Genomic DNA, 14,141 nt, shown 5'->3' with positions numbered 1-14,141 from the left:
TAAATATTTTCTTTCCTTCTACCTTTACATATATACCATCAAAGCAAGCTAAAAACCCAGGCTCAGATTTAGAAATCTCAGATTTCTGGGTTCCATATCAGATTGTGGTACTAGGAGAAGAGTTTCCTACCTCCTGGTCCCCTGCCCACAGCGACAGCTTCCCACCATCCACTTTCCAATCCTAGGTCTTCTCCACTCTACAAGGGGCCTCACACACACATACAGGAGCATCTTCACGTCCGAATTCCATCCACAGCCCTTAAACACAGCTGCAACCTGTCTATGTGGGTCTGAGGGTGAACAATCATCCGTGTGGTCTGCCTTGCGATAGTGAGTCAGGGGAGAGCCTCCAAGTAGGGCAGGGTATTTAGGCAGGGAATTGGGTTATGCCCAACACTGAAAGCAAAGTCTAGAAGGGGGAGGGGACAGCTTGTGGCTTGGTGCATCCTCGCGGTCCCACGTATTATGCATCCCATGTGGAGAGGCACAACCAGAGAAAGGTCAGGTTAGGGCAGAGGATAAGAGCTGGGAAAGAACAACTATGTAAGAAGCAGAATCAATTCCTTGAGTCCAAAGTGAGAATTTCTGTTGCTGTAAATACAAAAACCTGAGGTTTTGACTGAAGAGAAGATGAGTGATGTAGGAATGCTTTCACTTTCTGCCCGTTTTGCCCTCTCCTTACAATTCCAAGCACAAGATTGAAAACTTTGCAAGCCCCTGGGATCCCCTTGCAGACCAGCAAGGCTGGCTGGGCTGCACTAGCACGTGCAGAGGCAGACCCAGTCCACTTTTCACAAACAAGGCAGCAGCCGCTCAGACAAGCCCGTGTCCGAGGGTGCTCAGGGACCTGGCCTGAAACAAGAATGAGAATTGGCAAAAGACCTAAATACATCACAACCTCAGCCTCCTCCTCTTCTCACCCCCATACCAGGACAACAACGTGAAGAGGTAACTCTGAGAACATTCAGTCCCAGGGCTCTGTATTAGTAAAAGGACAGAAAAGATGTTAAAACACAGCCATGCGCCCATGCTCTGTCTAGTGATACCTGAGTAGATTCTTACAGTCTCTTTTTCCCTTTTCTAGAAGGAAAATGGCTCTGATAATGAAAGAGCGGACAACCCTGAGACTATAACCTTGTATCACTGTTATACTAAAAGATAAAAGCCTCGTCCCTTCATGTTGAAATTTCTTGATGGCACTGACCTAAGGCCTAATAGCTAATCAAGACAGTGCCCTAATATTTCTCTCCAATCAAGAAAGGAAATGCCGTCTTTCCACAGCAGAGCAACCATAAAATATTTTAAAAGTTGTTTAAGAAGGACCATAAAAAACATCATTTTTCATACATTTTCACATTCAAAAACTGCAACAACAAATACAAATTGCTCCCAGAGTCTGACAAGAAACCTAGAGAAGAAAGGGCCTACAGATACTCTCCCAAGGAGGAATTACTTCTGAGGACAAGAAGCATTGCTCATTGTGTTCACACATAAAGAACTCTGACTACTCTCAGGCACAATTTCACTTAACTCTTGGACTACTTAAACTCAAAGTATGAGTTCGATTCCTGTCCTGCACCCCTCTTGATAAATATAAAAGATTGAAATTTTACAGAGCATGTGCTCTGAACACAGAGGATTATATGAGAAATAAATAACAAAAACATATCTGAGAAAAAAGATCACATATTAAACAACATATTTCTAAATAAGAAATTGGTCAAAGAAGAGGAAATCACAGGGAAGATGGTAAAATAATTTGGAAAAAGATAATGAAAGCAAAAATTATTTTCCTTATGTCCTGGGAAAATAAATTATCAGAAGTCTAGACAAAATGTTTTTCACAAAAGTGGTAATCACAGCTTTACTTATAGTAATAAAACCTTGGGGACAATGATGCATTTTAATACTCACCAACAGAAAAGAAAAGCTTAAATAAAATATATCTACATGATAAATCCATGGAAAATTGTAACTCGAAATATTTATTAACAAGGAAAAAATGCTCACATTATAATGACAAGTTAAATGGCATTTCATAGCATTGTATATAGAGGATGAACCAACTGGAAGAAAATTTCATAATGCAGTTGTTATTCTCCTTTGCTGATTTGTTAATGATACAGCTCTATCAGTTACTTATTGCTGTATAACAATCACAAGCCCCCACTGGCATACAACAATGATACTTGTTATCATTGTTTTTTTTGGCCAGGGTTTACATGACAAATTCCATAGACTGGTTGGGTTAAATAACAAGAATTGCTTGTCTAAAAGTTTTGTAGTCTTGAAGTCCAAAATCAATGTATCAGCAGGGTCATGCTTTCTCTGAAGTCTGTACCATTCTGAAGGTGGCTTGCAGGCAACCCATAACTCAAACTTTGGTCCCCTCACTTGACCATCTGCTTTTCTTTATCTCCTCCTCACTCTTATACATTGCATCCAATTTTCTTCTACTTACAAGAAGTCCAGATATATTGTATTAAGGTCTACCCTGATTGAGCTTGGCCACATTTTAATAATATCTTCAAAGATCCTATTTACAAATGGGTTCACATCAATAGAACCAGAAGTCATACCTTGAACATGTCTTTGTGGGGGACATGATTCAATTCATATCACTCACATATCTACAATTTGATTGTGGTGGCTGAGCTCATCTGGCACAGGTGAGTAGCTCTGATTTGGGGTGGGGTGAGTGTCTGCTCCACTAGTGCTCATGGGGAAATGGGTTGGAAAGGCTACCACATACCCAGATGAAGCTCTTCTCAAAAGGCAGTGGCTGATGCACAACAGGGAAAGCTCCACCTTACAAGCCCACTCCCAGCCCCTGCTATTACACAATTGCTAATATACAAGTGACTGAAATGGGTCACACGGTCAAGCCGAATGTCAATGGGCAGGGAAATGTGTTCTACCAGGGCAAGGACATGGATACATGACACCGGTGATCTTTTCTCTCATACATATGTTTTCACAGCACAAATTTACAACAGTAAATTTGAGCATCTACAAAAAGAAAAAGAAAATGAAACTTGAAAATTTTTCTTAAAATACATTAACTAAACATATAGAAAAGTTTTCTGAATGGAAAATACTTATAACCCTGGTGTTTCCAGCTGTCAAGGGCTCTGACTTTGCCACAGCATCCACCAAACAGAAATGGAGCTGGTGCAAACATGAGGTAGGGCAGGAGGTCTGGGGATCCTAATGCTTCTCCAGGTTTGCAGGGTTGGAGACCACAGGATACATCCAATCTAAAAATGTCCTTGCTCTGTCTCTTGTTTCTTAGCCATATATCATCCTACACTCTTTAGTGAGTGGTTACTCTTCTTTTTCACCCCTGTAATGTTTGCTGCTTCATTCTATTCTAATCTGTACCTATTGTAAGAATCATTCTTAAAGATGCTTTTATAAAAGTTTAAAATTAGAAGTGGCACCAGATATATGTAAATAGAGCAGGAAACATAAATACTTAAATATACATCTAAAATCTCTATCGGATTCTTAAGAAAAATGGTGCAATTACTTTTTCCAGCAAAGAGAATTTAAGAACAAAATTTCTAAACAGGAGGAAGAGATCTTTTCACTGTATAACCTCCACTTACACTGTTCAATGTGTAAGTATTCCATATTACTTAACCAAAATATATCATTTTTAAAACAAAAGTAAGATTTGAGCTCATTTCTCTCATGCCTATGCAGAGGCCCAGAAAAATGAAGTTATTTGCCTAACATCATGCAAAAACTATAGGAAGTGCTAATAACTAGATGGAGTTCCAGCAGGGAGAGAACTTAGATTTATGGAGTGTCTGTCATTGATTTCTCTCAGAAACCTCAAGAGAGGAAAATTGCTGTCTTGCTTTTAAAAACAAAGAAAATAATATTTGGAGACATTACATAATTTGCTCAGTCATTCAACTTCTAACCAACCAAACTACAATGCAAAACTGACTCTACTATGTGGCTTAAAAGTCCTAGAGTCTACACCCCAACCTCATATGGCCTCTCCACTTCAACCAGCTTATTATACCCAACAGAAAACTCAGTTTTCCTCCCTGTCCTATTCTGATTAAGTAACATTCTCAATCTTAGGATTTCATTCCCACTGATCTGTTTCATACCAAAGAGCAAAGCTAAACACTCATCCAAACTATGTTGTTTCCCAAAAGAAGAGAACTTTCCCAAGGAAAAGTTCATAAACAAAACTATTTCCCCATCACATGAACATGTTAATGTTTTTCAGAAGAAACTTTGCCATTAACGAAGCATTTAGGAGAAAATGTTCTCATGTATGAAATAAACCTCCACCTCACAATACCGAATGATGTGGATTTACAAACCAGCATTGCAATAAACTGTCTTTTTCCCACATAAGCCTGTATGGGAAGTATTATTTACAGTGCCAGAAAATTCTGTGCAAGTTACCTCTTCTAATAATGAACTGCTGACTTCCGGAGAACATGGCAGCTTAGTAAAGTGCGGGTCTTAGTTCCTCCTCCAGAACAGCTACTAGGGAAGTAGAAACAGTACAGAACAGCTCCCGGAACCACAACAGAGACCAAGAAGACAGCGTACCCCATTCTGGAATGGCTGACTGGCTGGGAGAACCCACTGCGGTGAGATCCCTGAGGGGTGCGAGTTTCCCCGGGCCGGGGTAGCAGGCAGCCAGAGTCCCTTCCTCCCTCCTTCCTGGGTTGGCTGGGAGAATTGGACAGGTGATCCCCAAAAGCCATGGCGGCTGGCGCCCCCCACCATGTGCGGCCCCCCGGACCAGCTGGGAGAATTGGATCGGACATATCCCTAGCCGCGGAGACCAGCGACCGGTGTCCTTTCCAAACACGTGGTTTCCCAGTCCAGCTGGGAATGGTGGATAGGCACTCCCCAAGCTGCGGCAGCCAGCGCCCCCCCCGCCATACTTGACACCCTGGGCCAGCTGGGAAATTTGGACAGGCGCTCCCCCAAGCCGCGGAGGCTGGTGACCCTCCCCACGCGCAGATTCCCAGCCCGGCTGGGAGATTCGGATTGGCACTCCCCCAAGCCGCTTCAGCTGGCGACACTCCCCCACAGCGAGACTATTCCAAACTTAAAGGAGCCACAGCATTTTTACTGGTGGGATCCGCAGACAGACGAGCGTCACGAGTGCCACCTACTGGGCAGGATAAGAAAAACAGAGCCCAAAGATTTCAAAGAAAAATCTTACAACCTGCTGGGTCCCACACTCAGGGAAATCTGATTAAATGCCCAGAAGCCAGCAGAAAATAACAGATCATGCTCAGAAAATTGGAGATATAGCCCAGTCAAAGGAACAAACCAATTGTTCAAATGAGATACAGGAGCTGAGACAACTAATTCTGAATATACGAACAGAAATGGAAAACCTCATCAAAAACCAAATCAATAAATTGAGGGAGGACATGAAGAAGACATGGGCTGAACAAAAAGAAGAAATAGAAAAACTGAAAAAACAAATCACAGAAATTATAGGAGTGAAGGACAAAGTAGAAAAGACGGAAAAAACAATGGATACCTACAATGGCAGATTTAGAGAGACAGAAGCTAGAATTAGTGAATTGGAGGATGGAACATCTGAATTCCAAAAAGGAACAGAAACTATAGGGAAAAGAATGGAAAAATTTGAGCAGGGGCTCAGGGAACTGAATGATAATATGAAGAGCACAAATATATGTGCTGTGGGTTTCCCAGAAGGAGAAGAGAAGGGAAAAGGAGGAGCAAAACAAATGGAAGAAATTGTCACTGAAAATTTCCAAACTCCTATGAAAGACCTAAAATTACAGACCCAAGAAGTGCAGCGCACCCCAAAGAGAACAGATTCAAACAGGCGTTCTCCAAGACACTTGCTAGTTAGAATGTCAGAGGTCAAAGAGAAAGAGAGGATCTTGAAAGTAGCAAGAGAAAAACAATCCATCACATACAAGGGAAACCCAATAAGACTATGTGTAGATTTCTCAGCAGAAACCATGGAAGCAAGAATACAGTGGGAAGATATATTTAAATTACTAAAAGAGAAAAACTGCCAACAAAGACTTCTATATCCTTCAAAATTGTCCTTCAAAAATGAGGGAGAAATTAAAAGGTTTTCAAACAAAAAGTCAGTGAGAGAATTTGTGACCAAGAGACCAGCTCTGCAAGAAATACTAAAGGGAGCACTAGAGTCAGATACGAAAAGACAGAAGAGAGAGGTGTGGAGAAGAGTGTTGAAAGAAGGAAATTCAGATATGATATATATAATACAAAAGGCAAAATGGTAGAGGAAAATATTATTCAAACAGTAATAACACTAAATGTTAATGGACTGAATTCCCGAATCAAAAGCTATAGACTGGCAGAATGGATTAAAAAACAGGATCCTTCTATATGCTGTCTACAGGAAACACATCTTAGACCCAAAGATAAACATAGGTTGAAAGTGAAAGGTTGGGAAAAGATATTTCATGCAAATAACAACCAGAAAAGAGCAGGAGTAGCTATACTAATATCCAACAAATTAGACTTCAAATGTAAAACAGTTAAAAGAGACAAAGAAGGACATTATCTACTAACAAAAGGAACAATTAAACAAGAAGACATAGCAATCATAAATATTTCTGCACCAAATCAGAATGCCCCAAAATATATGAGGAATACACTGCAAACACTGAAAAAGGAAAGAGACACATATACCATAATAGTTGGAGACTTCAATTCACCACTCTCATCAATGGACAGAACATCTAGACAGAGGATCAATAAAGAAACTGAGAATTTGAATATTACTACAAATGAGCTAGACTTAACAGACATTTATAGGACATTACATCCCACAACAGCAGGATACACCTTTTTCTCAAGTGCTCATGGATCATTCTCAAAGATAGACCATATGCTGGGTCACAAAGCAAGTCTTAACAAATTTAAAAAGATTGAGATCATACACAACACTTTCTCGGATCATAAAGGAATGAAGTTGGAAATCAATAATAGGCAGAGTGCCAGAAAATTCAAAAACATGTGTAGGCTCAACAACACACTCTTAAACAACGAGTGGGTCAAGGAAGAAATTGCAAGAGAAATTAGCAAATATCTCAAGGCGAATGAAAATGAAAACACAACATATGAAAACCTATAGGATGCGGCAAAGGCAGCGCAAAGAGGGAAATTTATTGCCCTAAATACCTATATCAGAAAAGAAGAAAAGGCAAAAATTCAGGAATTAACTGTCCAGTTAGAAGAACTGGAGAAAGAACAGCAAACTAACCCCAAAGCAAGCAAAATGAAAGAAATAACAAAGATTAAAGCACAAATAAATGAAATTGAAAACATGAAAACAATAGAGAAAATCAATAAGACCAGAAGTTGTTTCTATGAGAAAATCAATGATTGATGGGCCCTTAGCAAGACTGACAAAAAGAAGAAGAGAGAGGATGCAAATAAATAAGATCAGAAATGGTAGAGGAGACATAACTACTGACCTCACACAAATAAAGGAGGTAATAACAGGATACTATGAACAACTTTACGCTAATAAATACAACAATTTAGATGAAATGGACGGGTTCTTGGAAAGACATGAACAGCCAACCTGGACTCAAGAAGAAATAGATGACCTCAACAAACCAATCACAAGTAAAGAAATTGAATCGGTCATTCAAAAGCTTCCTAAAAAGAAAATTCCAGGACCAGACGGCGTCACATGTGGATTCTACCAAACATTCCAGAAAGAATTAGTACCAACTCTCCTCAAACTCTTCAAAAAACTCGAAGTGGAGGGAAAGCTACCTAATTCATCACCCTCATACCAAAACCAGGCAAAGATATTACAAAAAAAGAAAACTACACACCAATCTCTCTAATGAATATAGAAGCAAAAATCCTCAACAAAATCCTAGCAAATCGAATCCAACAACACATTAAAAATATTATATATCATGACCAAGTAGGATTCATCCCAGGTATGCAAGGATGGTTCAACATAAGAAAATCAATTAATGTAATACACCATATCAACAAAACAAAGCAGAAAAATCACACGATCATCTCAATTGCTGCAGAGAAGGCATTTGACAAGATTCAACGTCCTTTCCTGTTGAAAACAGTTCAAAGGATAGGAATACAAGGGAACTTCCTTAAAATGATAGAGGGAATATATGAAAAACCCACAGCTAATATCATCCTCAATGGGGAAAAATTGAAAACTTTCCCCCTAAGATCAGGAACAAGACAAGGATGTCCATTATCACCACTGTTATTCAGCATCATGTTGGAGGTTCTAGCCAGAACAATTAGACAAGAAAAAGAAATACAAGTCATTAAAATTGGAAGGGAAGAAGTAAAACTATCACTGTTTGTAGACGATATGATATTATACATCAAAAACCCAGAAAAATCCACAACAAAACTACTAGAGCTAATAAATGAGTACAGCAAAGTAGCAGGTTACAAGATCAACATTCAAAAATCTGTTGTGTTTCTATACACTAGCAATGAACAAGCTGAGGGGGAAATAAAGAAATGAATCCCATTTACAATTGCAACTAAAAGAACAAAATACCTAGGAATAAATTTAACTAAAGAGACAAAAAACCTATACAAAGAAAACTACAAAAAACTGTTAAAAGAAATCACAGAAGACATAAATAGATGGAAGGGCACACCGTGTTCATGGATTGGAAGACTAAATATAGTTAAGATGTCAATCCTACCTAAATTGATTTGCAGATTCAATGCAATACCAATCAAAATCCCAACAACTTATTTTTCAGAAATAGAAAAACCAATAAGCAAATTTGTCTGGAAAGGCAGGGTGCCCCAAATTGCTAAAAGTATCTTGAGGAAAAAAAACGAAGCTGGAGGTCTTATGCTGCTGGACTTTAAGGCATATTATGAAGCCACAGTGGTCAAAACAGCATAGTATTGGCATAAAGATAGATATATCGACCAATGGAATCGAATAGAGTGCTCAGATATCGACCCTCTCTTCTATGGACATTTGATCTTTGATAAGGCAGTCAAGCCAACTCACCTGGGACAGAACAGTCTCTTCAATAAATGGTGCCTAGAGAACTGGATATCCATATGCAAAAGAATGAAAGAAGACCCATACCTCACACCCTATACAAAAGTTAACTCAAAATGGATCAAAGATCTAAACATTAGGGCTAAAGCCATAAAACAGTTAGAGGAAAATGTAGGGAGATATCTTATGAAACTTACAATTGGAGGCGGTTTTATGGACCTTAAACCTAAAGCAAGAGCACTGAATAAATAAATAAATAAATGGGAGCTCCTCAAAATCAAACACTTTGTGCATCAAAGAACTTCATCAAGAAAGTAGAAAGACAGCCTACACAATGGGAGACAATATTTGGAAACGACATATCAGATAAAGGTCTAGTATCCAGAATTTATAAAGAGATTGTTCAACTCAACAACAAAAAGACAGCCAACCCAATTACAAAATGGGAAAAAGACTTGAACAGACACCTCTTAGAAGAGGAAATATAAATGGCCAAAAGGCACATGAAGAGATGCTCAATGTCCCTGGCCATTAGAGAAATGCAAATCAAAACCACAATGAGATATCATCTCACAACCACCAGAATGGCCATTATCAACAAAACAGAAAATGACAAGTGCTGGAGAGGATGCGGAGAAAGAGGCACACTTATCCACTGTTGGTGGGAATGTAAAATGTTGCAACCACTGTGGAAGGCAGTTTGGCAGTTCCTCAAAAAAATGAATATAGAATTGCCAGACGACCCAGCAATACATTTGCTAGGTATCTACTGAAAAGACTTAAGGGTTAAGGCACAAACGGACATTTGCACACCAATGTTTATAGCAGCATTATTTACAATTGCAAAGAGATGGAAACAGCCAAAATGTCCATCAAACTGTGGTATATACATACGATGGAATATTATGCAGCTTTAAGACAGAATAAACTTATGAAGCATGTAATAACATGGATGGACCTGGCGAACATTATGCTGAGTGAGTCTAGCCAAAAACTAAAGGACAAATACTGTATGGTCCCACTGATGTGAACCGACATTCGAGAATAAACTTGGAATATGTCATTGGTAACAGAGACCAGCAGGAGTTAGAAACAGGGTAAGATAATGGGTAATTGGAGCTGAAGGGATACAGACTGTGCAACAAGACTAGATACAAAAACTCAAAAATGGACAGCACAATAATACACAATTGTAATGTAATTATGTTAAAACACTGAATGAAGTTGCATCTGAGCTATAGTTTTTTTTGTTTGTTTGTTTGTGTCTTTTTTAATTTTTATTTTTTTCTCTATATTAACATTCTATATCTTTTTCTGTTGTTTTGCTAGTTCTTTTCCTAAATCGGTGCAAATGTACTAAGAAATTATGATCATGCATCTATGTGATGATGTTAAGAATTACTGATTGCATATGTAGAATGGAATGATTTCTAAACGTTGTGTTAATTTCTTTTTTCTTTAATTAATAAAAAAAATAATAATAATGAACTGCTTGGTGTTTCCTGATAAGTAGATAAATTCTGAAGTTATTTAAAGCTTCCAGACACTTAGATAATCGTCCTGCACCACAAGTTTCTAAGTCATAGCACGAATTTTCCTTTTCTTAAAGGAAAGCACTCTAAATTATGACACAGTTAGTCTTAAAATGCTGTATGTAACTTTAACTACCCATGTTTAAAACCCTTGAACCAATGAAAGTCCAAATTCACTAGACAGGGTCCCTAGACTTCCAGCACTACCTCAGGAATTCTCATACTAATTGCTATCTGGGACTTAACATACCTGACACTCACACACCCCAATCTTCCCTCACTTCTCACGTCTTTTGGCCAAAAACAATGTAAGAAAGTTTTTCACCTCCTATCCTCTTGAAAAAAACTGTAATTGTCAGGGGTATTTGTTGAGGAGTTACATGAAATTACTGTGAAAAGAATCAAATTTCAAATACTAAATACTATACTTTTAAATTAAATTTGCAAGGGCAGCAATGGAGCAAAGAAACAGGTATACAGGAAAACAGAGTAAATTGGATTTGAAAGGCCTGACTACAGTCCCATCTGTGTCCCCTGCTGGTTTTTTGTCTTTGGGAAAAAGACACGCCTGAGTCTCCGATATACATGTCCATTAAGCCTGTATATCTTAAATGATTCATAATATCCATTCAAAATTAATTGATCTATGCTTGCTGAAACATTTTCGAAAAATAAAGAATTTCTTGAAAACAGGTATCCAAATGTAGGAAGTAAAATTCATTTCTGTATGTGAGAGAAAAAACTGGAACTTGGATCCTTCGTTAAAAACACCCATGTACACACACACACACACACACACTAATAAACAAAGCACTGGATCTTCTTCCTCAATTGCTGCTCCTTTCTTAAGAAAATGTGTTTCTACTCATGGTTTTCCTCAGGCCAACTTGACATCCTTGTTCCTCAAACTATAGATTAGTGGGTTTAACATGGGTACCACAATGGTATAGAACAGGGAGAACACTTTTCCTTGGTCAAGGGGCAAAACGGAAGGTGGTTTAAGATACACAAAAGCCCCAGAACCAAAGAAAAGGGAAACCACAATTAGGTGGGAGCTGCAAGTACTAAAGGCTTTGGACCTACCCTCCTTGGAGTGAATATGGAGAATGTTGGAGAGAATTAGAGCGTAAGAGATAAAGATGGTGACAATGGGCACTCCAATGTCAATGGCCACAAAAATAAAGACCACCAGCTCATTCACATATGTGCTATTGCAGGAGATCTCAAGGAGAGGAAAGATGTCACACATGAAATGATTGACAAGGTTGTCGGCACAGAAGGTCAGACTTGCTACACTCCCTGTATGGGCAATGGCCCCCAAAAACCCCATCACATAAATACCTAACAAAAGGAATAGACACACTTGCGGAGACATGGTAACTGTGTACAACAATGGTTTACAGATGGCAACATAGCAGTCATACGCCATTGCTGACAAGACAAAGGAGTCAGAGATGATGAGAAAACAGAAGAAAAAGAGTTGAGTCATGCACCCTGCATGCAATATGATATTCTCCTTTGAGACAAAACTCACAAGCATTTTGGGAGTGATGGTAGTGGAGTAACAGAAATCTATTAAGAAGAGGTTGAAGAGGAAAAAGTACATGGGAGTGTGGAGGTGAGAATTCAGCCCAATCAGAGTTATCAAGCCCAGGTTTCCCACCACAGTCATGATATAGATGCACAGAAACAAGAAGAAAAGGGGGATCTGGAGTCCTGGCAAGTCCTTTAAGCCTGAGAGGAGAAACTCAGTCACAGAAGAGTTCGTAGCTGCCATTTTCCTCTAGTGGGGTCTGTGAGAAAAACAGAAAGAACCAGTTAGAGTGACAACATCACTATCACCCTCCCAGGATCCCACCACCATTCTTGATAACAGATTCCACAGACAGAGATGTGAAACTCTGGTCTTTACGAATTGCTAGGCTAGAGTACAATATGAGTGAACTTTGTCTCCACGATGAGAGCTGGTACACCTAAGGAGAGGGGTGCTAAAAATACACTGGATGACTTTTTAAATTTTAAGTCGGTTCCTTTTCTGTGACCTTTCCTCTCCTGCCTCTGCTTCAGTTATTGACACCTGGCCTCATCTCAGAAGGAATTCTGACATGTAGAAGCTACTGTGATTATGCTCAGGGCTTCCACCTCTGGGTCAGTGCTGGACTAGCTGGAAGATAAAATTGTGGTTTTTTCCCAGAAATAATCATTTTGTAAAGCTATCACTTATTTAGTGTCTACTATGAGAGATTTTGGTCTAAATTCTATGTGACAATATTACGTTCCCTATGTTACAGATGAGATACCTGAGACTAAATCATTAGCATGGAGTAAAACACTCCTAAATTGCAGCAATAAGATGATCTCAGGTCATGTGGCTCCCATGGTTTGTGCTTTTCACCACCAGACTACATGACGGTCCAAGATCAGGCAGGCACTCACTTCTCTTGAGTTTAGAACCTCGAGGCTACACTGCACTCACTGTCTCTTATCCACAATTTTCCTCCAGAAATGGCCCTTGGGAACAGAGAATGACAGCATTGAATTCAGAACCCTCTGCTCCCAGTCCTGATCAAAGGATCAGAACCTCAAATTTATGCTAGAACTCTTCCACAACAAAACATCATTTCTAATTGTTGGATTGCTCTAAGCCCCTGTCCTGCTTCCAGGGAGAAGACGGAACTTTCTCCAGACCAGTGAATCAAAAGCATCACAGGAGGGTTTTATTCTGGATTAGAGATCTCAGCGACCTGCTTGTTACAGCATAAACTCCCTTTGGATGATTACCTTAGAGACTGCCATCCCTACGCAAGAAGGAATGTTTTGTTTGTACCATGATGTTAATAATTTGTCCTTTAATGACTCAATTATTACATTCAACTAACATCTATTCAGCACTATGAAGAGCAAATCATTTTGAAAAAAATAATTATCATTACCATTTCTTGAGTATCGAATATTACCTGAAAGTCAAGATCCAAAAGCAATATATAAATATAACTTTGTTTATTCCTCACAATAATGATACTCATTTTAAAGGTAAGGTACTGACAAAGACAACAGGCTTCAGAAGCCACAGTGGTGCTATGTCTGTCTGCTTCTATATCCCTTATTTAGCAACCAGACCAAACTACCTCCTTATGAGAGCTACTAGTAAAAATCCAAAAAGTAGGGTCCTTGCCATCTGGGACCTAAAAGTCTGGTAAAAAAATTTTTTCAATTTTTATAAAATGAAATGACTTTAATTTTAAAAAGTGATTACAGCCAGGAAGGGTAAACAATAAGGCAAATGTAATTTAGAAGGGGACATTCAATAATTTGTCCACATTGCAATTAAATCCAGGAATTGTGCTGCTCCCAGCTTAGAAAAGAAAGGAGATTTTTTTTATTCCCTTCCCCTATCTATTCATGGAATGGAAATTTGATTGTAACAAAGAATCCAAATTAGATAATTGCTCATATCCTCTTCCAAGATCAACCTTTCTCTAAATTAATAACTAACCAAAATTCCCCATAACTGTCCTGACTTCTACCCACATTTCTTTGAGCATTTGCGCCAACTGAATTTCTACCTGCTCAGTGCTCTCAAACTGAACCCT

At 38.9% G+C, this 14,141-nt stretch overlaps 1 protein-coding gene across 1 annotated transcript; it reads right to left on the bottom strand.

Annotated features, from left to right (window-relative positions):
- Positions 1–11,425: 11,425 nt before the first annotated feature.
- LOC143643176 (olfactory receptor 8B12-like) lies at positions 11,426–12,325 on the bottom strand. Its single transcript, XM_077111937.1, has one exon. The coding sequence runs from the start codon at positions 12,323–12,325 to the stop codon at positions 11,426–11,428; it is 900 nt and encodes a 299-aa protein (XP_076968052.1).
- Positions 12,326–14,141: the final 1,816 nt, after the last annotated feature.

This window comes from Tamandua tetradactyla, chromosome 8 (assembly GCF_023851605.1).
Source record: "Tamandua tetradactyla isolate mTamTet1 chromosome 8, mTamTet1.pri, whole genome shotgun sequence".
Lineage (NCBI taxonomy): Eukaryota > Metazoa > Chordata > Mammalia > Pilosa > Myrmecophagidae > Tamandua > Tamandua tetradactyla.
The sequence above is the reverse complement of the archived record's forward strand: the minus strand, read 5'-3'. Positions and strand labels throughout refer to the sequence as shown.

What these genes read in the sequence shown, in the direction of transcription:
- LOC143643176 (XM_077111937.1), bottom strand. Translation starts at nt 12,325, where the DNA reads ATGGCAGCTACGAACTCTTCTGTGACTGAGTTTCTCCTCTCAGGCTTA.